Below are 24,051 nucleotides of genomic sequence, written 5' to 3' on the forward strand. Positions count from 1 at the left end.
TAACATTGTCCCCCACCCCAATACACTCACCCCACCCATCCACACCCCCTACACTCACGCACTTACCCCACCCCTCAATATTTACCCCACACCTCACCCACCCAATACACTCACACCCCAACCATCCACACACCTACACTCGCACCCCACCCATCCACATACCTCCCTACACTCTCACCCCACCCATCCACACACCTCACCCACCCCAATACACTCACACCCCAATACACTCATTCCACACCCCAATACACTCATCCCCCACCCCAATACACTCTCAACCCACCCATCCACACCCCCTACACTCACACCTACCCCACCAATACTCACCCCTACCCCCCCAATACTCACCCATCCTCACCTCACACACCTCACCCATCCAATACACTCTCACCCCAACCATCCACATACCTCCCTACACTCTCTCACCCCACCGATCCACACACCTCACCCACCCCAATACACTCGCACCCCACCCATCCATACCCCAATATACATCCCCCACCCCAATACATACACCCCACCCACTCACACCCCAATACACACCGCATCCACCCCGCACACACCCCACCCATCCACACACCTCACTCACCCCAATACACTCATCCACCACCCTGACACACCCCACCCCAAAACATTCACATGCCACCCATCCACACACCCACCCCACCCATGCACGCACCCCAACCACCCATCCACATACACCTCACCCACCCCCACCCCAAGGCACACACCTAACCCACCCCTCAATGTCACGAGAGACCAATGATTTTAACAACTTAATGACCCGGATCCTTTGAGCAAAGCAGGAGATAAAATAGTGATTTATTTACAGAATGAATATACACAGCTTGATTTACAATTACAACAAAAAATACACTTACTAGTTACGATAAGTCTTGTTACAGGATGGAACTGTTACCGCATGATGACTCTCAGATGGAACTGTTACCGCATGATGACTCTCAGATGGAATTGCTTCCTGATGGGCTGCAGGTTTTTTTTTAATGCACTAAACAGGCCTATACTTAACCCATGCAGCCAATCTACTCTGTGGGAATTATTCCTTAATCCTATCCCGGACTTGGCAGTACCTTTCAAACCTGGCAGAGGGGCCTCTCATAGGGTGACCAGATTTTCGAAATGACACTGACGGCAGGCGGTGACATGTTGCCATGACAATGTGGCATCACGTGATGCCTCGGCGCCATAATACGTCCCGTTGTCAACTTGCTGCCGAGTGACGTCATTGAGCGTCTCGTTATGGCAATGTGCATTACGTGACGTCGCGCAGCCATGTTGATGAATTTGGAGGGGAGGATACAGCCACACCGACACAGTGACAGACACACACACAATAAGCCCACCTCTGCAAACACACACATAAATAAGGCCTCCCCCCCTTGGGGTGGGTAAGGTGCCTGGGAGGGGGTATAAGGGGGCATGTGGGTTACCTGGGGCCCGTGGATGGGCTGCTGGAGCAGCATAGGTAGCCAGTGCAGATGAGATACTAGCAGGCCCGCGCAGCCTAAAGGGAGGGACAGAGGGGCGTAGCCTAAGGAAGGGGAGGACCTGGCATTACTGGAGGAGAGAAGGGAGGGGGGCAGTGCTGAGGGAAGGGTAGGCCCGGCTTGCAGCACCTCGTCAAAACTCTGCCCCCCGCATCCTCCAATCACAGCCGGCATTCTCCTGCTATCTCTGTGCCCCTACCTCCCCTCCGCCCGCTTGGGAGGGCAGCCAGCATCCTCTGCTCCCTGCAGACCCAAAAGCCGGGACCCCAAGTAAAAACCGGGAAAATTTGAGAATTGGAAACTGGGACAGCACATGAAAAAACGGGACTGTCCCGGCTAAACCGGGACGTATGGTCACTATAGCCTCTCAGTCTGCCCTGGGCATGTGTCAACTTTGCACCTTGGCCGCTGAGCATATGAGTCCGTCGCCTCTACCGGGCGCCGTTCAGCCTGGGCCAAGCAGCCATTTGCCAGGATGCCTTATTGAAATTCTCCTCCTTCCCCCCCACCCCCTCGCTAACAAATGGTTAACACCTTCATATCCTGGATGGTCTTTGAAGTCGGAGTTATATATGCATTGCTCACCTCACAGGAATCTCCTGCTATACACGTCTAAGCACAGAACTTAAAACTTAAGTGTTATTTCCTGTTCCGGACCCCTGAATGAAAATCCCCTTATGTCTATAATGTACAGTTAAACTAGGGGGACTTTAATTCATCAATTTTGATAAGGCGTGAAAAATTGCGTGATAACCTTTTTAAGGGTTTTACCTGTCCAGCACTTACAGCAAAATTCAGCTTGCTAGGACTTTCCTAACAGAAGTTAGCTAAAAGCTATTCGCTGTGCTATGGGCTGCTAGGTTTTAAAACCTTTTTTATTTTTCACGGTTTACAGGGAAACATGGACACAATAACACATACATTTAATTCATGAAATTATTGCTGCCACCTTATACCTGGTGGGACACACACAGACATGCTTCATACATTTGCAATGTTGCAGCCATTACTGGGGCGCAGAGCTGGTACTCTACAATTCCCCAATATGGCTCAGGGGCACCAAAACGGGCATAATAACTTTATTTATTGGCCTGGGTACCCCCTCACCGTCACACTCAACACCCCCCACCCCAAAACATACCCATCCCAACAGCCCCCCACCCCAAAACACACAACTAACCCAACACACACACAGGCCTCACCCATCCCCAACACCTCCCCCCTCACTCACCCCAATACACTCACTCTCCATCCATCCCAACACACACCCCTCCCCCCATCCTTATTCATAATGCTAATTAATATTTATAACTCTTATTATTATTACTTAAAGCTAGTCTGGTCTCTCACTTTATATGAATGACTTGTATTTAAGGTAAAGCCCACGTGACGCCTCTACTCCATTAATAACAAATCTCAGCAACTTCAAGTCATGGAGATAATGAGTTGGTTTTTTTTTGCCCTTACTAAAGATAGCTGCGGGCACGTCAAGTCACGCTGTGTCTGCGCAGTGACGTATATACGCGCGCTGTTTCTGCGCAGTAACGTGTGATGTGGTGGCGCGCGGTCAGTGCGTTTGCGTGCGCAGTGACGTGAGATTCGCCCGCCGCTCTGTCTGTGCGCAGTGACGTATGATGCGCGCGCCGCGGGTCATTGCATGACGTTCCTCCTCGCGCGCCGCGGGTCATTGCGTGACGTTGCTCCTCGCGCGCCGCGCGTCATTGCGTGACGTTGCTCCTCGCGCGCCGCGCGTCATTGCGTGACGTTCCTCCTCGCGCGCCGCGCGTCTTTGCGTGACGTTGCTCCTCGCGCGCGCACGGCTCAGCTGCCTGATGGGGAAGAAAACGCGGGCGGCTCCGGGCCGGAGGCCGATCTTACAGCTCTCACCGCCGGGGCCCCGCGTGTCCGCGGCACGGGAGGGGTCCGGCTCGGAGGGTGAGGAGGCCCGAGTCCCCCCGCTACGCGAGGGCCTGGGGGGGGTGGAAGGAAGGAGAGAGGCCTCGGCTCTGGGAGAGGCCTCGGCTCTGGGAGAGGCCTCGGTCCCTCTGCTGGCTTCTCCCGGAGTAGGGGAGCGAGGGGAGCCGAGACCCGGGGAGGGGAGAGGTCGGGGGGAGGAAGGACAGGCTGGAGGATCACACTCATGTAGGGAGGTACTGTATCTGCAATGCATTTTATGATGGTCTTGCTGGATTATTACCTTTAATTTTTATGATGCGCGCGTATTCTGCAGCGCAGTACTATGTGGGAGTAACATTGTAACACAGAGGATAGAAGTTATCACTAACAGACAACAGGAAAAAGCAAACTGCTCCAAGGAACTTACAATCTAAAAAGGTCCCCACCTTTTTAGACTGTAAGCTCCTTGGAGTAGTTTGCGTCTTCCTGTTGTCTATTAGTGAAGAATCAAGGAATAGAGTGGAGACAACGTTTTTTTGGGATGCAGGGGTTTGGACAATTTAGCTATGTTTTCCTCCTATTTTAACCATAAATTGCAATGGTTCCCTTTTCTACTGGAGGACCCTGCAGTGCAGCAAAGGGCATTTTTCAGTAGGATGGGTGCATCTGCTTCCAACATCTCTGAACAGGTTTTTGGAGATTTAGAGCCTGTCCATTCTGCCCTAAACCCTTCACTGCATTGGCAGGGGAATATTGTTGAACCCACTAGCAGGGTAGAAGTTTAAACGTATTCCATGTAATAATACGGTCAGTGTGGGGGCTTGATTAGGCTCCAGGGTGGAGTAGTTCCTCATGTATTTTCTTTCGTCTGGCAGATGATATAGATGCCCCGAAGTTACCTGCTCCCCCGACTGGAGGAGGCGGAGGGGCAGCAGCAGGAATAGAGCTGCAGGCTACAGTAATGAAACCCACTGGTGAGAACATCCCATTATATGGTACATGTACATCTGATGAGCGCATGTCTCTTATCCTTATTTGACTCCTTTTTTTTTTCCCAGTGCCTCTTTGTTGATGCACAGTTAGTGATGTGAGTTCTGGTTCTTTGTTCTCTAGGTGGGCTGTGTCTGCTTGGTGCATACACAGACAGTGATGATGAGGACGGTGACTCTGAGAAACCCACTGTAACATCGACTGCAAAAGTCAACACTTCTGGAGACATTGACAGCACTTTGGCCAACTTCCTTGCGGTAAGGAGTTTCCCGATAGACAACAGAGGGGGGGCGCAAGAAAAAAATAGAGATGCACAGTGATAAGCAGTGGTTGACAAATCACCAAAAAATCTACTCGCCACACAAAAAAATCTACTCGCCACCTAGTACCAAACGTGTGCTGCTTGGGCCAATATTTACTCGCCCGGGGGTTAAATCCACTCGCCCGGGGCGAGCAAATGTATAGGTTTGTCGAACACTGGTGATAAGTAACAATTTGGCACCAATGTAATCAAAATGAGGAGCTCTCAGGGTGATGAGGGTATATAATGAAACGGAATTTGCTGTACTCACACGCCAAGTGATACTAGATCAGAGTGGGTTCTTTGTATGTTGAAATGGCTCCTTCTCTCAGCTGACGGCTTATCCTGTTCGTTCTCTTTATGTTGTATAAACCCCAACACCCAGTGTCCTCACCTTGCGATTGGCCCCATACAAATATTAAGGATGACAGACGCAGATAGTGTAAAAATACAATTTATTAGATTAAAATAAGAGTAACAAGTTACTCACATATAGAAACCGCCTCCGGTGCACGCAGTCGTCTCCTGCACTTAGACACAGTGCACTCCTGCTCCCACCTCCGGTCGACACGACTGGGTGGCAGTATGCAATCAAAAAGCTCAACGTCCTAGCTTGAACTACGCGTTTCGCAAATTGGAATGCTTCTTCAGGTTCATTCTAAGGATGTATGCTGGACTTTGCTTATATAGGACTGAATTTTAATAATTATAAAATCAATCAACGCTGGTACTAATTGTAGTTTTGTTGCCAACAGTTAAAACATATACTCTTGTCTAATGTTGTTTAGAATGTGTAAATAAGAAAGGGTGTATGAGTGTATATTAAATAAATATCTTTGTTAGTCCAAAGTCGATGTTTGTCACACACAGTGGTTATTATGGTGAACTATCCAAAGGACTTGGCATCCACAAAAGCATTTACATTTGATATTTATTTAGGACAATCATAGGATCTATTAGTTACAATTAACAGTTAGATGATCCCTTTGCCAATAGATATAATTATTACAATTATTCAAATACGATTGACATATGATTCTATACCCAGATTAGCTTTTTAAGTGTTTCCTATGTTATATAATTATATACTGTTCACCTATTGTATATAATTATATTAAGTTTTCAACATACAATATCCTCCTGTGCATGCATTAGCTTTGTGAATCGGTTTATACAATTATGTTAAGTGTTAAACATACAATGTTAGAAAAGATCGGTTATTTAAAATGCAAATTTGGGTATAAGTATAACATAGGTTTAGCACAGTTTTGACCCATTGTGTTCAGCTGTAATAGTATGCAACATAGATAATCATACTTCTAAAAATGAGTTTAGTGTAAGCATACATATACGCTCTGTTAAACATCTACGCATGATTAATATACATTGTAAAATATGTTGTTAAAATATAATATAAACATTTAAAAACTACATATCGGAGTGGCACTTCTTTAAAAAATAGATAAATATATACATGTCAATTGATGGAATATCCGTTTATAGGGTCTATACAAGATCAAAGGGTTACATATTAGTACTTGTACCTATTAGTGGTATAAACATTTATACTTGGTGATGATGTACTACTAAACTCTACATATAGGGCTATGTTAAGATCATTGAAAAGACGTAAAAAAAAACCTTTAAAATGGAAGTTTATCTATCTTGGATATGACTCGGATAAAGGCCCCTATCTCTATGTTTACATTGAGCCCCAAAGGTGTTAGTTTCTTGTCTATATATCCAGAATGTCTCCTTTTGTACTAGTTTCAAAAGCCAGTCCCCACAACGCCAGTTGGCGGGCACTGATTCTATCGCCCTGTAGGTGAGGCCTGCAGGCTCTCCCCCTTGTTTCAGGGAAAAATGTTCAGATACATTGGGTGTCATCAACTGTCTTATGTTGCCCATGTGCTCCAGTATGCGAACCCTCAGTGGTCTACTGATACGCCCCACATACTGGAGACCACACGGGCACTGCAGCATATAAACCACAAATGTTTTACGGCAGTTAATGAATTGTTTAATTGAGAAAGTTTCTCCTGTAACTGTTGATCTATAGTTAATGTTATCGGTTGAACCTTGGGAGCACGCCTTGCAAGAAAAACATCTATAAAAGCCATTTTGTTTAGATATCCAATTGGACGGGTTTGCAACTGCCGAAGATTTAAAAACACTCGGTGCTAATCCTGGTTTTAATATTTTCCGCCTTTTTAAAAATGACCCTTGGATGTTAGATGATATTTCAGAACGGGGTTGTGTTGGAAGAGATGCCAATGTTTATTTTTTTTTATTTTTCCAAAGTCTCTATTATATTTTGTCACAAATGGAACCTCGTACTCCCTGCTCTGCTGTTTTGCCTTAGATTTGAATAGATCCCGTCGATTTCATAAATGCGTTGTTATGGATGTTTATAAGGCTTCTTTAGCCTAATTCCTTTCAATAAATCTGTTTTTCAATGTGGTCGCCTGTTCTCTGAAGAATGTCTCATCAGTGCAATTCCTACGAATGCGTCTGAATTGTCCTGGTGGAATATTATCTAGCCATCTACGATGGCAACTACTTTTCAAAAGATAATTGTTACAGTCCACCTTCTTAAAGTACGTCTTAGGTTTTAGTGTACTATCATCGATATAGATCGTTAGCCAGAAAGTCTATGGACTGCCTGCTCCATTGCGATGTGAACGCTAGGTTCACATTGTTATCGTTGATGTATTCTATAAATTTGTTCAGACTCTGTTCTTTTCCCTGTTAAACAAAGAACACATCGTCGATGTAGTGTCGCCATAAGACCAGGTCTGCGCCAAATGCATGGTTGGACCAAATCTTGTCCGTATCCCACACATCCATGAAAATATTGGCGTAACTTGGCGCAAACCTGGTCCCCATCACAGTAAATAGTAAGTGCCACAAAGCTAAAAACATTATGCTCTAAAACAAAGGCTATACAATCAATCAAAAACTTTTTGTTCAGTCTGTAAGGAGTGTCCGCTGAGTTTGTGCAGATATCAATGTAAAAAAGCACTGCCCATCCTGGACACAGCGCTGTTCATTACTAACAAACTCGCCTGTATTTAAATGAATTCTAAAATGACCTTTTTTGTTACATTTTTCGGGCCAGCAAATGAGAAGCTCACTGTATATATTTGTAATGTTATTTTAATATGAATATATGCTTCTGAGTAAAACATGTTAAGTAGCTCTAATGCAGCGTAGTTCTGACATCTGTGTAAAGACGTACAGAACACCTACAAGCTCAAATTGAACCCCCAAAATACCCACAACATATATATAAGCATATAAGTTTCACAGAGGAGTGCTACTGAGCATGGCAATTTATATTTAAAACCAGAGACATAACATAAAACACAGACAAAGCTCAGTGCACATCCAGAAAAACTTATATACAGTGCCTAAATATACATGTATAAATAACTAATTATATTAGTGTAGGGACCCTTGAACGTGGTCTGCCGTGAAGTTTGGCTCAAGGGCTTACAACAATTTGGCCAAAATGTTAAACTAAAAGACCATTTTATTTATTAGTTATTTATACATGTATATTTAGGCACTGTACCGTATATAAGTTTTTCTGGATGTGCACTGAGCTTTGTCTGTGTTTTATGTTATGTCTCTGGTTTTAAATATCTGTGTAAAGACGCACAGCCGCGTTTAGCAACTTAAACAATCTAGAGAATTCCACTTGTTGCCGTATTTTTTTTTTTTTCATGTACAAAGATTTGCCCCTCATTTACTACCCCTCCTAGTTGCATAGACCTTTTTATAAAAAAATAAATAATCTGAGGTTTTGGTCACTTGATTTGAATCAAATCTGAGTCCGAGGCTAAATTATGATAGATTTAACCCATATTTTGCATGATTTACAGTTGTACAATATCCTCACCCTACTAAAATCAACTCTGAAAACTCCATTTTGGAATGGGAAAACGTCTTATTAAAGGGCATTGAACCCCCAGCTGCCTGCGACTGTGACCATTATAATAAATACACTTGATATGATATTGTTATGGCAGATTAAGGAGAGGAGTTTCATGGTGTAATGTGTGGTACAAGAACAAAGTAAAACAACCTGCAGATACCAATGTCTTGCCGCTGCATTTATACAAAATCTTTTTGTAAAACCTATTATGATTTTTTTTTTTTTTATAAATAAACTGATCAAATGTTTGTATAAACATTGTTGCCAAAGTATTAGCGGTAACAGATGGTTTAACAATCTGCTTCTGATGTAGGAAGGTTATCTGTCTGTCTAAGAAAGGTATCTGTCTCTGTGTAGGAAGCTTATCTGCCTCTGTGTAGGAAGGTTATCTGCCTCTCTGTAGGAAGGTTATCTGCCTCTGTGTAGGAAGGTTATCTGCCTCTCTGTAGGAAGGTTATCTGCCTCTCTGTAGGAAGGTTATCTGCCTCTCTGTAGGAAGGTTATCTGCCTCTCTGTAGGAAGGTTATCTGCCTCTGTGTAGGAAGGTTATCTGCCTCTGTGTAGGAAGGTTATCTGCCTCTGTGTAGGAAGGTTATCTGCCTCTCTGTAGGAAGGTTATCTGCCTCTGTGTAGGAAGGTTATCTGCCTCTGTGTAGGAAGGTTATCTGCCTCTGTGTAGGAAGGTTATCTGCCTCTCTGTAGGAAGGTTATCTGCCTCTGTGTAGGAAGGTTATCTGCCTCTGTGTAGGAAGGTTATCTGCCTCTGTGTAGGAAGGTTATCTGCCTCTGTGTAGGAAGGTTATCTGCCTCTGTATAGGAAGGTTATCTGCCTCTGTGTAGGAAGGTTATCTGCCTCTGTGTAGGAAGGTTATCTGTCTCTGTGTAGGAAAGTTATCTGCATGTTGCTAACACGTGAGATTTATTTAAACTGATATCACATTTTTTTAAAGGAAATTGATGCCATTACCGCCCCTCCCCCACCTGATGAAGCGGCCGCTGTTACTTCTACTGCTCCCCCTCCCACCCCACCGAGACCCGATCGAAGAGACTCTCATTCTTCTGTTTCTTCAGCCGGGCACAATGGAGCAGACGACACAACGGGAGCCGAGTGGCATTATGATACTCAGTGTTCACTGGCCGGAGGTGAGCGCTGTGCTGTACCTTACTCCGTTATCATAGTGTAACAAGTGGCACGGCAGATTTGCTTCCCAGTTTGTCCTGGCGGTGTGTGGATGAGTTTGTTCCTAAGTGATCTTGCTGACGTTCGGCCATGTTTTGTTTTAGTTGGAGTTGAGATGGGAGACTGGCAGGAAGTGTGGGATGAAAACACTGGTTGTTACTACTACTGGAACACCGAGAGCAATGAGGTTACCTGGGAACTCCCCCAGTGTCTCGCTACTCTGGTCCAGGGCGCGCAGGGATACTCCAACAGGTAAACCGATGAAGGAAATGTCTCCATCATCCAGCGGACTGTTCTGCGCTCTCTTCTGATCCTTTGCGTTTGTTTGTAGCGCTGTGCTGAGTGCTCCTGAAGTCCCTTATGTGATTCCCGCCGAACCAGCGGAGGTGAAGGAGGAGGCTGTAGACGCCAGTGTCAGCAGCTTACCATTGATTGCCAAGAAAGAAGTGAAGAAGGTATGTCCTCAGTGATTGCTCACCATTGCAGTTAAATCACTAATCTCTCCTGCTCTGAGGAAGGTTCGTGGGAACACCAGGAGTATCCGTGGGTAGCCCCCTCGCTCGTCGTGGACTATTGGGACGTTGCTTTTCAGGTTCGTGTTGGGGAGGAGGCACTTATTCGTGGTCATGCCACTGCCTTGGTGAAGTGGTGACATCCCAATGTTGTGAACTTGAGCCAGTCCATTTATCTCTGTGTCCCAGGTACCGAGAAGTGCTGAGTTAATTCAATGTACAGCCCGGCTTACCCTGCAACACTAAAAGGGAATCGTCTATTATTGCTTGTTAACGGGTTTAGTCCTTGAAGTGGTTGAATGAGTTTGGAGTCCAAGTGCTTGCTCATTGCTAATCGTTTCTGTGCCACAATAATAATAATACAGGTCTTTCGCTGCCCAGGGCTGGGACTTGGTGCCTTTTCTGCTACATGACCGGGCGCACCGCGGGTGCCAAGTAGGAATTGGTTAATATTGGAGGGCTGTGATTGGGTTAGTTGGGGGCTCAGCCTTGTGTGTCCTGTTTCAGGAGGTGAACGAGGGAGTTCAGGCCCTTTCCCACAAGGAAGAGGAGAAGATGGGGGTCGCTGCCTCGCTGCTGGCCCCACTCTTACCAGAGGCGGTGAAGGAGGAGGAGGAGCGCTGGCGCAGACGGGTCATTTGTAAAGAGGACGTGGCGGAAGCCGCTTCCGAAGAGGACGAAGAAATGGCTGCGGTCTGTGCAGAGAGCGAGTTAACGGGACAAGATGCAGAGGACACCGCGCAGGACGATGTATGCAGCACTGTACAGTCAAGTGAGAGTGAGGAAGAGATGGAGGAACAGGACACACTGGAGTTGGAGATGGTGTTAGAGAGGAAGAAGGTAAGTCGGGGATAGTGGTCAGTGTCTACTTATAGAGCTCTATACCATAACTCTCTGTGGGATAATGCCGTTTGAGTGATGAGTGGCAACTACATGTTATGTCATTTTCCTTCTGTAGGCTGAATTGCGAGCACTGGAGGAGGGAGATGTTAGTGTGTCCGAGTCGAGTCCACGCTCTGACTTGAGCCAGACAGACGAGGCTCAGAAAGCTATCACTCCGAAAAGCAAGTGGAAGGTGTTTGTTCCATCAGCCAGCCCTGAATCAGCCAGCCGCAGCTCCAGCAAAACCGGCCGGGACACACCCGAAACCGGTGAGCACACCCAGACCAGGCATGTTTAGGGATCCGGTTCCTGGTATTGCGAAAGATTGTAGTGTAAAGGACCTGCGCGTTTTACTTCCAGGTGGTAGATGTTGTGCAGTAATGTGGAATCCGTAGCTTAATGACACAAACCCACTCAACTAAACCCCCTCCTTTTAATTTTGCTAATGGCCCAGAGCTGTGTCTCCGTGGCACTTTCAGCTCCGTGGTCTCCCTTCCACTTCTGGACATACAAATGAAGTTAGAGGTGTTACTGTTATTTTAAAGGTCTTTAAATGGACGTCCGGTAGAAAGCCTGAACGGATGATCTGGCTTCCCATTGGCCGGCAAGATTTGGGAGTCCTTTTGTTTCCCCTAGAAGGAGTTTTAAAACTGGTAAGAATCCTGGAAATCTGGGTTCCCTGGAGCTACAGACAAAGCACTTCAGCGCTGAAGATAACGGATCGGCTCGCACATAAGGCTGCGTCCATAGAGGCGGGGGAGCAGGGCGGAGGCGCGCTGACGCTGAGGCTCGCCTGCTGAAGCTGTGCGATTTCATGCCCATGCAGGCGAGCCAGCGGGCGCAGTCGGGGGGAGGTGGTGGGAGGCGGGGCAGTGACGTCGCTGGGCCAATCGCCCGCGACGCACTGACGTTACAGCGCCGTGACGTTGACTCTGCTTCGCGTCGATTGGATGTTTGCAGCCGACAGCGCGCTGAAAAATAGCTTGGCTGTCGGCTGAAAAATCCAGCGCCTCAGCACGCCTGCGGACGCTTGCGTGAGCCCCCTCTAAAAACATCCTCATTGAGGATGCAGGGGCTCAGCGCGGAGCGTCCGCACGGCTCAGCACGGCTTGTCCTTCTATGGACGCAGCCTAAGAAAGGGATGAGGGGGGAGAATAAAGGGGCAGGATTGTTACTTTAAGTACTCCTGACTCTCAGCGCCGCAATCCACATTCATGTCCGGAACACGGGAGGTTTCGTCTTTTTTTTATTTATTTTTGACCGGACATGGAACTTTGCAGCTGTCTCACGACAAAGACGGACGGGTCCAATAGTCTGCAGTGTTTTAATGTGAGGGGGTCTCTCTCCTTCAGAGCTGGGCGGGGAAGCGGCTGAGAGCTGTGTGCAAGAGGAAGCAGAGAATGAAGAATTACAACCAGTAAAAGTGCTTCCACCACCAGTGGAGGAGGAAGAGGTGGATGTGAAGGTAATGGTGGGCACGGGGTGTCCCAGTGTGCGCTGATTGGGTAGGACCCTAGATGTGTGATTTGCCTGGTGAGTTGCAGTAATTGAGATGGTGTAGTGTGTATCTATGTATGTGATGAGAATAATTAGTGGGTGACCTTGCATGTGATGGGATTAAGCAATGTGTGTTTGCGTGTGATGGGATTTAGGTGTGTGTGTGTGTGTTGGGATTAAGCAGTGTGTGTGTTGGGATTAAGCAGTGTGTGATGGGATTAAGCAGTGTGTTTGCATGTAATGGGAATAAGCAGTGTGTGTGTTTGCGTGTGATGGGATTAAACCGTGTGTGTGTTTGCATGTGGTGGGAATAAGCAGTTTGTGTGTGTGTGTGTGTTTGCGTGTGATGGGAACAAGCAGTGTGTGTGTTTGCGTGTGATGGGAATAAGCAGTGTGTGTTTGCGTGTGATGGGATTAAGGTGTGTGTGGCGTGTGATGGGAATAAGTTGTGTGTGTGTGTGTGTGTGTGTGTGTGTGTGTGTGTGTGTGTGTGTTTGCGTGTGATGGGATTAAGCAGTGTGTGTTTGCATGTGATGGGAATAAACTGTGTGTGTTTGCGTGTGATGGGAATAAAGTGTGTGTATGTGTGTTTGCGTGTGATGGAAATAAGCAGTGTGTGTTTGCGTGTGATGGAAATAAGTAGTGTGTGTTTGCGTGTGATGGGAATAAGTGTTGTGTGCATTTGTGTGTGATGGGAATAAGTGGTGTGTGCGTTTGCTTGTGATGGGAATAAGTGGTGTGTGCGTTTGCGTGTGATGGGAATAAACAATGTGTGCGTTTGCGTGTGATGGGATTATGCAGAGCGTGTGTGATGGGATTATGCGGTGTGTGTTTGCATTCAGTCTTTGCTTATGACTCCTGTTTGCTGCACAGTTTCAGATTGGGGAGCTGGCTAACAGTCTGATAAGTAAACTGGAATTCTTGGGAATTAACAGACAGTCTGTGTCCAATTTCCACGTGCTGCTGTTTCAGACTGAGGTAAGTGCCACCTCTGCCTGTCGCTGTAAACTCCGCCACTTCCGCGTGTTGAAAAATCGCTGCTCATTGATGCGAGTTACAGCATTTAACTTGTGAGCAATTGTTCATTCAGTGATCAGAATACATCAAACATTATATAATTACCTTCTGGCTGCTCTGCGTCATGTAGCACTATACTAGGGATGCAGGAGCAGCGAACGCCTATTCTACAAGCGCACTACATTACCGATAAGTTTGACATTACATTACAACTCACGAACACGCAGCTTCCTCTGAGAGTGAGCTGTTTATGTAGGAAATTGTTTTTTAGCCATAACTTTGTTAGCAGTGGTTATCAACAGCCACTATTTTTTTGATTCAAAGCCTTTGAAAGCCTTTATTTATTCATATTCATATTCCATTTCCCTTTATAGGATTCGTAATACTCATGAAAAGTATATTAATACTTGAGTATCATTATATAATTTCGCCACTCATAATTCTCTTATTAAAATATTAGAATTTGAATTTACAATCAAGCACGAGTTTAAGTCATGCTTTAATTAGTGTCATTTTTAGAGACATAAAAAACATACTGTTTTCCAAAAAGTTTTTTCTGTTGCCTGTAAGGAATGTAGCGGTAGCAAATAGAACTGTTAAATAGGCAGACTGGCATCAATATAGGTCAATCAAGTGCATACTGATGTGGGGACTATATAAACATCACTGCATGCAATCCACGTCTACCCCTGATGAAGTCTGAAGGATGAAACGCGTAGGGTTGCCAAATAGCGTGTAGCGTCACAAGCATAACACATGCGGAGAGGCTGAGAAGCGTCAGTGTGAGCAGGAGCTAGCAAGTGCCCGGAAGCAAGATCTGTGGTTGTTGTTGCCGGAGGAGCTGATCTGGAGATGACACAGCCCACATCCAGCTGCAGAGAATGCCGGAGAGCACAGTATCACCGCGTGGGTCTGCTGAGTGTGAGATCTTCTCATAAACGGCCCGATTACAACGCGTGGGTCTGCTTACAGAGCGTGAGATCTTCTCATAAACGGCCTGATTACAACGCGTGGGTCCGCTTACAGAGACGGAGATCTTCTCATAAACGGCCCGATTACAACGCGTGGGTCTGCTTACAGAGACGGAGATCTTCTCATAAACGGCCTGATTACAACGCGTGGGTCTGCTTACAGAGCGTGAGATCTTCTCATAAACGGCCTGATTACAACGCGTGGGTCTGCTTACAGAGACGGAGATCTTCTCATAAACGGCCTGATTACAACGCGTGGGTCCGCTTACAGAGACGGAGATCTTCTCATAAACGGCCCGATTACAACGCGTGGGTCCGCTTACAGAGCGTGAGATCTTCTCATAAACGGCCTGATTACAACACGTGGGTCTGCTTACAGAGACGGAGATCTTCTCATAAACGGCCTGATTACAACGCGTGGGTCTGCTTACAGAGACGGAGATCTTCTCATAAACGGCCTGATTACAACACGTGGGTCTGCTTACAGAGACGGAGATCTTCTCATAAACGGCCTGATTACAACGCGTGGGTCCGCTTACAGAGACGGAGATCTTCTCATAAACGGCCTGATTACAACGCGTGGGTCCGCTTACAGAGACGGAGATCTTCTCATAAACGGCCCGATTACAACGCGTGGGTCCGCTTACAGAGCGTGAGATCTTCTCATAAACGGCCTGATTACAACACGTGGGTCTGCTTACAGAGCGTGAGATCTTCTCATAAACTGCCTGATTCCAAGCTTCCTTTACCTGTCCAGCCCATTACATTGTCTAGGAGTGCGCCTGTTCTTTTGGGTTTTTTTTAACATTTTTTTGTGTCTATGTAGGAAATGTTTTTTAGCCATAACCACCGCTACCAGAGGGGCCTTTGCTGTATTGCAAAGTAATATTTTGCTGATCTTTCTGAAGGATAACGAGGTTAATAATTATTTTCTGGTACAAGACAATGTTACTAAAAATGTGTGTAGATGTATGTAATGGGTAGATGGATATCCGGATATAAATTTTTACCGTGTGTTATAAATAGGCCGGGAGAAGGAGTATAGACACAGAGTATAGACACAGACATAGAAGCAGGGGTTCAATTCCTGGTGTCAGCTCCTTGTGACCTTGGACAAGTCACTTTCTCTCCCTGTGCCTCATGCACCAAAATCATAGATTGTAAGCTCCACGGGGCAGGGACCTGTGCCTGCAACATGTCTCTGTAAAGCGCTATGTAAAACTAGCAGCGCTATATAAGAACATGCTATTATTATTATAATTAAGTAATTATGTTGCTCAAAATCCCATTAAACCAGGGGTGCGCAAAACTATTTGAGCTGCTAGCGCCCCCCTTACCTCTTTTGCCGGGGTCACGTCGCCATGGCAAACGCTGTCAGGTGATGCTACGGGGTCATGTGACGTCACATGACCCCGCGGCGTCATTTGATGCCGCGTTGTCATGGCGACGCGCCACCCCGAGCTTTTGAATCCAGGTAAGTGAGGTTGCAGAGGCCTCACGCGATCCCCCTTGGGGAAGAGCGCGAGGCCTCTGCGGCCGCCCGCACCCCCCAGTTTGCGCACCCCTGCTATAAACCATAGTTCCATGTGTCAGAAGCTGGTCTAATCCCCATGTGGTTAATCTTTGTCATCTCCAGACTCGGATTTTAGATTGGCGGGAAGGGGCACTGAACGGAAACTACCTGAAACGCAAACTCCAAGACGCAGCCGAACAAATTAAACAGTATGAAATTAACGCCACTCCTAAGGGCTGGTCCTGCCACTGGGACAGGTACGAATCTCCCCCACTTTTCACCTTTCACATCTCAAAACATGACTTGTGACATCACCACCTGACCACGTGACCTCATCCTCTCTGGAGACTGAAAGCGGCTGCCATTTAGGTTCTAGGCGGGCAGATCCTGCAACGCACGCAGGGTTTTGGCCCCACACATTGGTCGAAACCAAAAGTTATATGTAGTGTCCATGTAAAGAGGTTCCTGATTGGACATAAAGTTGGTTAACCCCGCGCAAGGTTTTGAGTGCGCTGATCTGGGAGGGAGAGAGGGGGGACGCGCATGCGAGAGCTCTGTGAACATTTCAGGATGTCTGGATTCTTCGCCTGTGTAACATCGATGAAGTTAACTCAACCTTCAGGGCTTCGTCTGCCAGCGAAGAACAAGATACTTTCTCCTGCCGCAGGTCAGACCGAAATATTTCTCTCTTACTTTTGTCGTTTTTTTTTATTATTATTTTTATTTTTTTCTGTTTGCTTAATTGAAGATCTTCTTACTTTATTTTTCAGCTCCCAGAGAATATTCACTCTTGCCTAGTTTTCCCCTCATAGAGGATTTAATAGAGGATGTCGTTTGACCCTTTGCATCTCCAGAATGGTGCTCTCCTCAAACGTCATCTGTGTTAAGCGCAGGAGGCAGTTGCTCCCCTGAAAACCCAAGTGTAATGTAAACAGTCTCTGGCTAAATTGGTCAGACATTCAGGGCATTGGCCTATATTCACAAAGCTGGCAAACAAGGCAATGCAACCAGAGGCCGTTCTATCCATGTAGGATGGCTATTGCCTTTGTGAATAGCCGATGTCCTGCGTGGGCTCCCTCCTGAGAGCTGAACGCTGCCACAGGAGAGGGGCCCGAATTACATTTGTGACTGCGTGCGGACCGAATTTAAGTGTCTTCTCTTTCTTGTGATTTAGGGATCACAGGCGTTATTTCTATGTTAACGAAACCACAGGCGAGTCCCAGTGGGAATTCCCAGATGTGGAGGAGGAGGAGGAGGAGGAGGAAGGGCAGGCATCCCAAAGCAAATCCGAAGCCGTCTCTAAATTGGCTGAAAGGGTGACGGTGGAAGATGCCCCCGCTCCTCCAGTGGAACCCCCACAGAGTTGTGCAGGTAATGGGGCATTGCGTGTATTTTGGCCAACGCTGATTAATACGGTGCAAATAATTGCAAACTGTTTGCCATGGATGGGACTGATCAAAGAATCCCTTGTAATTTAATACAAAGTAGTCGGTGTCTGGATTCATTTAATCGGCGGCAGCCAAAGGTTGCTCCTTTAAAAGCCCATGCAGCACTATTTTTATGCAGCAGTGACATCTCAATGTAAAACTTCCTGGTAAAACGTTTTATAAATGGAAACCTTGTGCTCTGTAGCTACAATTTGGTGGTCTACGTTTTATATTATGCACCAAGCAATGTGGGCCCCGATAATGGGCTTCTCCATCTCCTTATCTGTGTTTTGTTTCTCCCAGAGCCCTTCTCTGTTAAGCCATCAGTTGCACCCACTGCGCCAGTGACTCCATTATGGGACCATCTTCAGCCTCCTCTGCCAACGCTTCAGCCCCCTCTGCCCTTAGAAGTACCTCTTCCACCGCCCCCTCCACCTCCCGAGTCTCCTCCCCCGCCCCCACCTCCGCCCCCCCCACCACCACCACCGCCACCCCCACCCCCTCCTTCTTCTCCCCCTCCTGGAGAAGACTGTGAGATTGAAGAGGTGGAAATGGAGGAAGATGATGGTGAGGAACCGCCTGCCCCAGGAACCGAGGAAGATTTGCTTGTGAAACCCCTGTCGTCAGAGCTCACCCATCCCAAGGTGAGAGCAGGATGAGCGTCGGCTGAATTCTGGGAAAACAAAGCGCGACCCGTTACTAGTGTGCAGATCACCCAATCTGAGACCGTGTGAGCAGAGTAAGGCTTCGCCTTCCGATGCAGTGACCTTGCGATCCATCACCTCCCGCCTGGAGTGGATGGCACAGGTTTCTTGGGGAGTGTAGGCGGCTTCCACAAGATGCCTACTGATTAGAGGTTTTCTATTCACCCTATTGAATTAGTCCCCCGCCTCCCCCCCACTTAATACCATGTTATTCACCCTATTGAATTAGTCCCCCGCCTCCCCCCCACTTAATACCATGTTATTGACATTAAATCTGCAGTTCCCACTTCCATGTTTATTTACCTGAATCATTGATCGCCCCGGAGCTGTTCTGTAGCCCCCCCGACCTCCAGAGAGCCCCCTCCCTCTGGTTCCCGAAGATGTATTTGTTTTTTGTGCAGGTGTAAGACAGACTGTAAATATGAGAAATTGGAATACAAAAAAAAAATCACAGGTGACTAGTGCATATATATATCTATATAGATATAGATATATAGATATAGATATCTTTATCCTATCTCTATTAATCCTTGATTTATTGATTTTTTTTTTTTAGATTGGCACACACAGCAATGAAAATGTGTCCCCCAGCTTATATACCATGTCCTAAAACGACAAAGGTTTTTTTTACCAGCCTTAGGTTTTTTCAGTTATGGCAATTGCAGTGTGTGTACATACGCCAAATCTTTTAAAAAAAAATCATTAAAACAAGGATTAATAGAGGGAGAATAAAGATTACAAGCTTTATAACATGTAATACTAACTACATTGTCTATATTCTAAAATGTGGGTACGGAAAAGGTTTTATATTGGGAGAACAATTCATTCTTTAAAAATACGCATTAAGGAGCATATACATTCAATTAAAAAGAAAGATCTGAGTCTCCCAGTCGCTAGACATTTTTCAGCTTGTCCAGAAGGTCAATTTAGCTCACTCACATTTAGTGTGATTGAGCATATTCCACCTCCGGTCAGAAAGGGGAACCGCCAGAACATCCTAAATAAGAGATGTTCTGGATTTTTACCTTGGACACTTTGGTGCCTAACGGCATCAATGTTGACTGGGAAATTAAACCCTTTTTGTAAAGTTATTCAGCTCCTTGATGTGTATATATGCCTATATAGCCGTCCAATATATGCCTATATATATCTGTCCAATATATGTCTTTGTATGGTGCTCATACTTAAAATCTTCAAGCAATTGTTTGATACTAGACTGTTGTTCATTGCACAACACTTATCTTTTCCTAAAATGACTTTACAAATCTCTAAACATGTCCAATGACGTCTCTTTGTATGCTCTTCACCTCAATTGCATCCACAAGATGTAATTATTGGGAGTGATAAGCAGACACCTAGTAAATTAGTTAACAAATTGAATCATATATTTGAAATGATGGATTCATAGATTTATATTCAAATTCAATGTGACTGATTGTATATACCAAGTCTTTCCATTTCTTGCATTTAAGGTTTAACCCAAACATTTGTTTCTCTTAGTTTTTTTTAAAAATAATTCTTTAAAGTCACATTCTTATGAATTTGACTTCCACCTCTCTTCCCCTATTTAGTTCTCTCTAGACAAAGTGATTTGACTCTTTTGATAAAGCCCAGTTGGGTGAAACGCGTTAGAGCTCGTGTGTGGGGTATCCCCTCTTTTATTAACTGCCAATGGCCAATATATTTTTTAACATTTACAACCCAGTCTTATCCATTTGTTCATCGCACTGTGCACCGCTGGTATTCTTCCCCTACGGGATCGCACCTCCGGACTGTAAATATGGCCAGAGTCCTCAATAGAATGTCGCACTGTCCTCGGCTGTTGCTGCATTCTATTGGCTTGTCAGAGCTAGGTTGACATTGGCAGCCATATTGTGTCCACTGGATAAAAACTGCGTATCTCAGGAACCAGGTGGTTGTTGCAGGATTGTATATAGTGTATGGGGGGGAGGGGGACCCTGAAATTCATGTAATATAAGAAATATAAAACCCTCACCCCCCCTCAAATTTATACGTAAAAGCCGCACTCACTACTGCTTTAAAATACTCGTCCATATAATGAATGAAAGCACGTCATGGTCTTCCTGTTTTATAGAGACTGGTACAATGACAATAGCTTGAATTTGTGCTCATTTCTAAGGGCCCAATGCATGGACATGCAGAATGATGGGTTCTGTGGGCTTCCTGACTAACGCAATCTGATCTGGTTAATACTTTTATGTAGTGAACTTTTCTATAGAGAAGTGGATGCAAAAACGCTGATCCTTGCCGGTCAGTCTGTATTTGGGGGCTGTATCCTCGGACCAGTTCAGGTTTCCATCTCTGACGCAACGTCTTTCTTTCAGACCAAATCTGACACTGCCGTTTCTGGTAAACCCACAAAGCGGAAGGCGACGGACATGTTTGCCGAGCAGGCGGTGACCATTGGGAGCTGTGCCGTACTGTACACTCAGCAGTCTCTACCAGCAGGTGTGGTGTGGTGTCCAGTTGGTTGACGTTGTTAAATGGCCGGTATCTGTGCCTGGTTGTAACGGAGTGACTCTTGTTCTCAGGTCCTGCCATGGCTGGAATGAATCTTGCAGCCAATTATTTGGGGATCCCTGTCCAAGTCCCTTCCCCCGTTGTCATGAGCGCTTTGGAGTTTCCCATTCCAAGCAGCGGCATGGTGCCGCCCTTGCCACACACGTTGCCACACGGGCTTCTGCCCACACCCACCGTGCCAGAGCCACAAACACAGCCACGTACTCAGCCACCGCCAAGCAAACCGCAGCCCACGGAGAAACCAAAGAAGGCCAAGAAAGAAAAGGTGTCGCTTTGAATTTGTGAATCACATGTGAATGGATTCTGCTCTCTCCGGGATTCTAACACTTATTCTCTTCTCATTGGATATCAATTTTAGGTTAAAAAGGGTAAAGCGAAGATGCCGTCTTTGGTCCAGAAGTGGCAGAGTATTCAACGGGAACTGGACGAGGAGGAGAACTCGAGCTCCAGCGAGGAGGACAGTAAAGTGGTCAGCCAGAAACGCATTGACGATTGGAGAGTGCAGCAATTACATAGGTACCAGATCATCCCCCGCTCTGCTCTCTGCCGGTCTTTCCTCTAGAAACCGTGACTAGGGCCTTAGCAGGGATTTGCCTTGTGAGGGATTCAGGCACAACACTACGTACTCTCTCGAACCAGGCAAAAGGGGTAAATAAAGCGTGTACAACGAAGTAACTACACTATAGACAAGGTGTTTATAGAAGCCCAGGAAGCATGCAGTCTGCCCTATAGAATCATAGTATAAGAATGGCGACCGTGATCACTCGGTGAATACTATTTATTCTACATAGAACCTGTACTCGCCAGCTACTACATATCTGCTATTTAATACCGTGATATATGGTGATATATGGCAGATAGTGGTTACTTTACCCTCTACCTACTCACTCTTTCATTCTCCACTCACCATTCCTATACAACGATTCTATAGGTGAGACTGCAGGCTAGTGGGGTTCTATAAACACCCCGTCTATAAGGTGTTCACCTTGTACACACGTGAGGAATTACACCCAAAAAAAGTACCTTTCGACTGCTTTTTTTTTTTTGTTTAATGCAGTGACTTTATTATTATTACTATTATTACTATGACTACTATTATTACTATTTCTGTAATACTCTGGGTGTCACATCACAAACTTTTAGAGCAAGGCTAAAAAAATAAACATACATTACAATGTAAAGAATGAGGAGAAATTGGGAAAGTGATGTGAATGTTAAGGGGAAAAAAACCAAACTAGTATAAAGTGATCAATGAGAATAGTTGGTCCAAAGCAAAGGTGTTTCAGGTAAGTACCCGGCTTAATGAAACCTATTTCTACACGTTTCTCTGCAATTGCTTGTTGTGGGGTGTGACCTGTATGGGTTTCCATTTTTAATTTGCGGTCTTCATATTCAGACCTTTTCTGGCGTGTTGATGAAACCTATTTGCTTATTCATACTTTTATTTATTTAGTGGGATGGCTGAGAAAAACGCCAACTTTGAAGCTCTTCCGGCAGATTGGAGAGATCGGCTAAAGCGACGGAAAACTACTTCAAGCACGTGACCCTTTATTGTGTCTTTTTGTACACCTTGTATAGTTTATTTACCCACAACAGACATTGTAAAGACCCTTCCTTTTTGTTTCTCTTATAACTGGTGTTATTGTGCTCAGATTAGGAAAGTGTTGAGTTTTTTCCCCCCTTTAAACCTATTGCCAATTGTTAACCAATCATTGTCACCTAAATAGGCCTTGTATTTAAGGAACAATTTTCCCTCACAAACTGAAACATAGCTGTCCCCAGGAGATCGAATCGGTCAGCCAGAAATTGGGTTACCACAGTTGTATAACTCCACGGGTCACTTGAGTAAGTTTTAGGGCCATTCAGTGTTACTTGACGGTAACCCAAGTTCTGAGTGCCTGAGGCTTTGATCACATCACAGATGTATCAAGCACCGGTAAGGGTTTGCGCAACTGATCTGGCATTAACTCCTATTCAAGTCGGTAGTAGTTACAGCTGAATCAAGTGCACTGACCTGTACCAGTGCTTGACGAATCTGCCCCTTAATACAGATTAGTGTTTAACTTCCCAAAACGATTGTACAATTTTGACGTTGTCCCTTTTCACGGTATTCTCTCTCTTACTTCTCCCGTTACGCATGCACTTGGTGCTGGTTGATTCTATTAAACCTAAGCACACTTAACAGTTTTTTTTTTGTTTTTTTATATAAACGGTCACAGAAAATGATCTTTAGGATTTTAATGTTGACGCAAATACCGGTCTCATAATCAACTTTTGATATGTGGACAATACCCAAAATGAACGAGCTGTTAAAGTAAAGAAGGAAAATTGTATTTTAAACTGGTTCTTCAGGGTTTTCTTCTGTTCTCTGTAAATGTTGTACATTTTAATAAAATGCATTTTTACCTATGAATCAGATTGCACATTATTGATATGCAGCAGCAAGAAGTGCTTCGAGTTTAGCAGACTTTCAGTCGATTCGTTAAAATCGCTGTTTTGTATAACCACAAATAAAGAACACACACACACAGTGGGGTGACTTATTGCGTCCCCTGATACTCAGTGGGGTGACTTATTGTGGATTCCCGTCTACAGTCAAGATCCCCTCATTCAATTTGACAGCCACCTGTGCTGAAGTTTAGATCCTTAAATCCTGACCTGTTGGGGAATCTCTGCTTCAGCACAGATGGCTTTCATTGAATGAGCCACCTGTGCTGAAGTAGGGAAACCTTACCTGTTGGGGGATCTTGCCGACAAGTTAGGAACCACGGAGTGGGGAATGTGCAGCGTGGCCCTGGGGGAAGGGGGGGGGGAGAGGGAAATGTGCAGCGCTGGGGAGGAGATGTGTGGCACTAGGGTGGGAGTGGGGGGTATGTGCAGCACAGTGCTAGGGTATGAGTGGAGGAATCTGCAGCGCAGTAAACTCATGCAGCAATTCCAAATAATGGGATCTGCACAGGGTTGCACCGCTTTAAATTCTCATTTTAGAATTTATTGTCCGTTCCCTTCATTCTGCTGTAAGTAATTATTTTCCGTTAGCTGTGGGTTCGTCCTGGGCAGATTAACTTCATCTTGGGATCCAGCCTTCACTTTCATTTATATTGTGGTTCTGTGTGCTCCAGTATTACATCGGCTGCTGCTAAAACAAAGAACGGTTAATATTTCCCATTTCTGC

The 24,051-nt window shown here is 45.6% G+C and overlaps 2 protein-coding genes across 10 annotated transcripts in view; one reads left to right on the plus strand and one right to left on the minus strand.

Moving 5' to 3' along the window:
* The first annotated feature begins 3,272 nt into the window (after nucleotides 1-3,272).
* FNBP4 (formin binding protein 4) lies at nucleotides 3,273-23,289 on the plus strand. The gene is made up of 17 exons (XM_075567425.1): nucleotides 3,273-3,443; nucleotides 4,280-4,378; nucleotides 4,518-4,651; nucleotides 9,583-9,775; nucleotides 9,917-10,064; nucleotides 10,144-10,267; nucleotides 10,832-11,164; nucleotides 11,283-11,475; nucleotides 12,559-12,671; nucleotides 13,577-13,681; nucleotides 16,328-16,461; nucleotides 17,379-17,575; nucleotides 17,935-18,275; nucleotides 20,681-20,804; nucleotides 20,888-21,141; nucleotides 21,235-21,392; nucleotides 22,330-23,289. The coding sequence occupies exons 1-17, from the start codon at nucleotides 3,341-3,343 to the stop codon at nucleotides 22,418-22,420; spliced, it is 2,844 nt and encodes a 947-aa protein (XP_075423540.1). The 5' UTR covers nucleotides 3,273-3,340; the 3' UTR covers nucleotides 22,421-23,289.
* AGBL2 (AGBL carboxypeptidase 2) overlaps nucleotides 22,558-24,051 on the minus strand; it is a 38,833-nt gene continuing 37,339 nt past the window's right edge. For 7 of the 9 annotated variants that reach the window (XM_075567417.1, XM_075567421.1, XM_075567423.1 and 4 more), the window contains one exon: nucleotides 22,558-24,012. Coding sequence is in view for 2 of the 9 variants with exons in the window: in XM_075567423.1 (XP_075423538.1) it covers nucleotides 23,969-24,012 (44 nt within the window). In the remaining 7 variants the exon portion in view is untranslated. Of the gene's footprint in view, nucleotides 24,016-24,051 lie in introns of all 9 variants that reach the window. The other 2 variants (XM_075567422.1, XM_075567418.1) reach the window with 1 other exon arrangement.

The sequence above is a fragment of the Ascaphus truei genome, chromosome 12 (genome assembly GCF_040206685.1).
Source record: "Ascaphus truei isolate aAscTru1 chromosome 12, aAscTru1.hap1, whole genome shotgun sequence".
In the NCBI taxonomy this organism is placed as follows: domain Eukaryota; kingdom Metazoa; phylum Chordata; class Amphibia; order Anura; family Ascaphidae; genus Ascaphus; species Ascaphus truei.

Bases quoted from the DNA above. Each gene is read 5' to 3' on its own strand.
- FNBP4 (XM_075567425.1), top strand. From the start codon at position 3,341: ATGGGGAAGAAAACGCGGGCGGCTCCGGGCCGGAGGCCGATCTTACAG. The intron at 12,672-13,576 runs GTAATGGTGGGC...TTTGCTGCACAG, and splicing joins AGGAAGAGGTGGATGTGAAG to TTTCAGATTGGGGAGCTGGC. The intron at 21,142-21,234 runs GTGTCGCTTTGA...TATCAATTTTAG, and splicing joins AGAAGGCCAAGAAAGAAAAG to GTTAAAAAGGGTAAAGCGAA.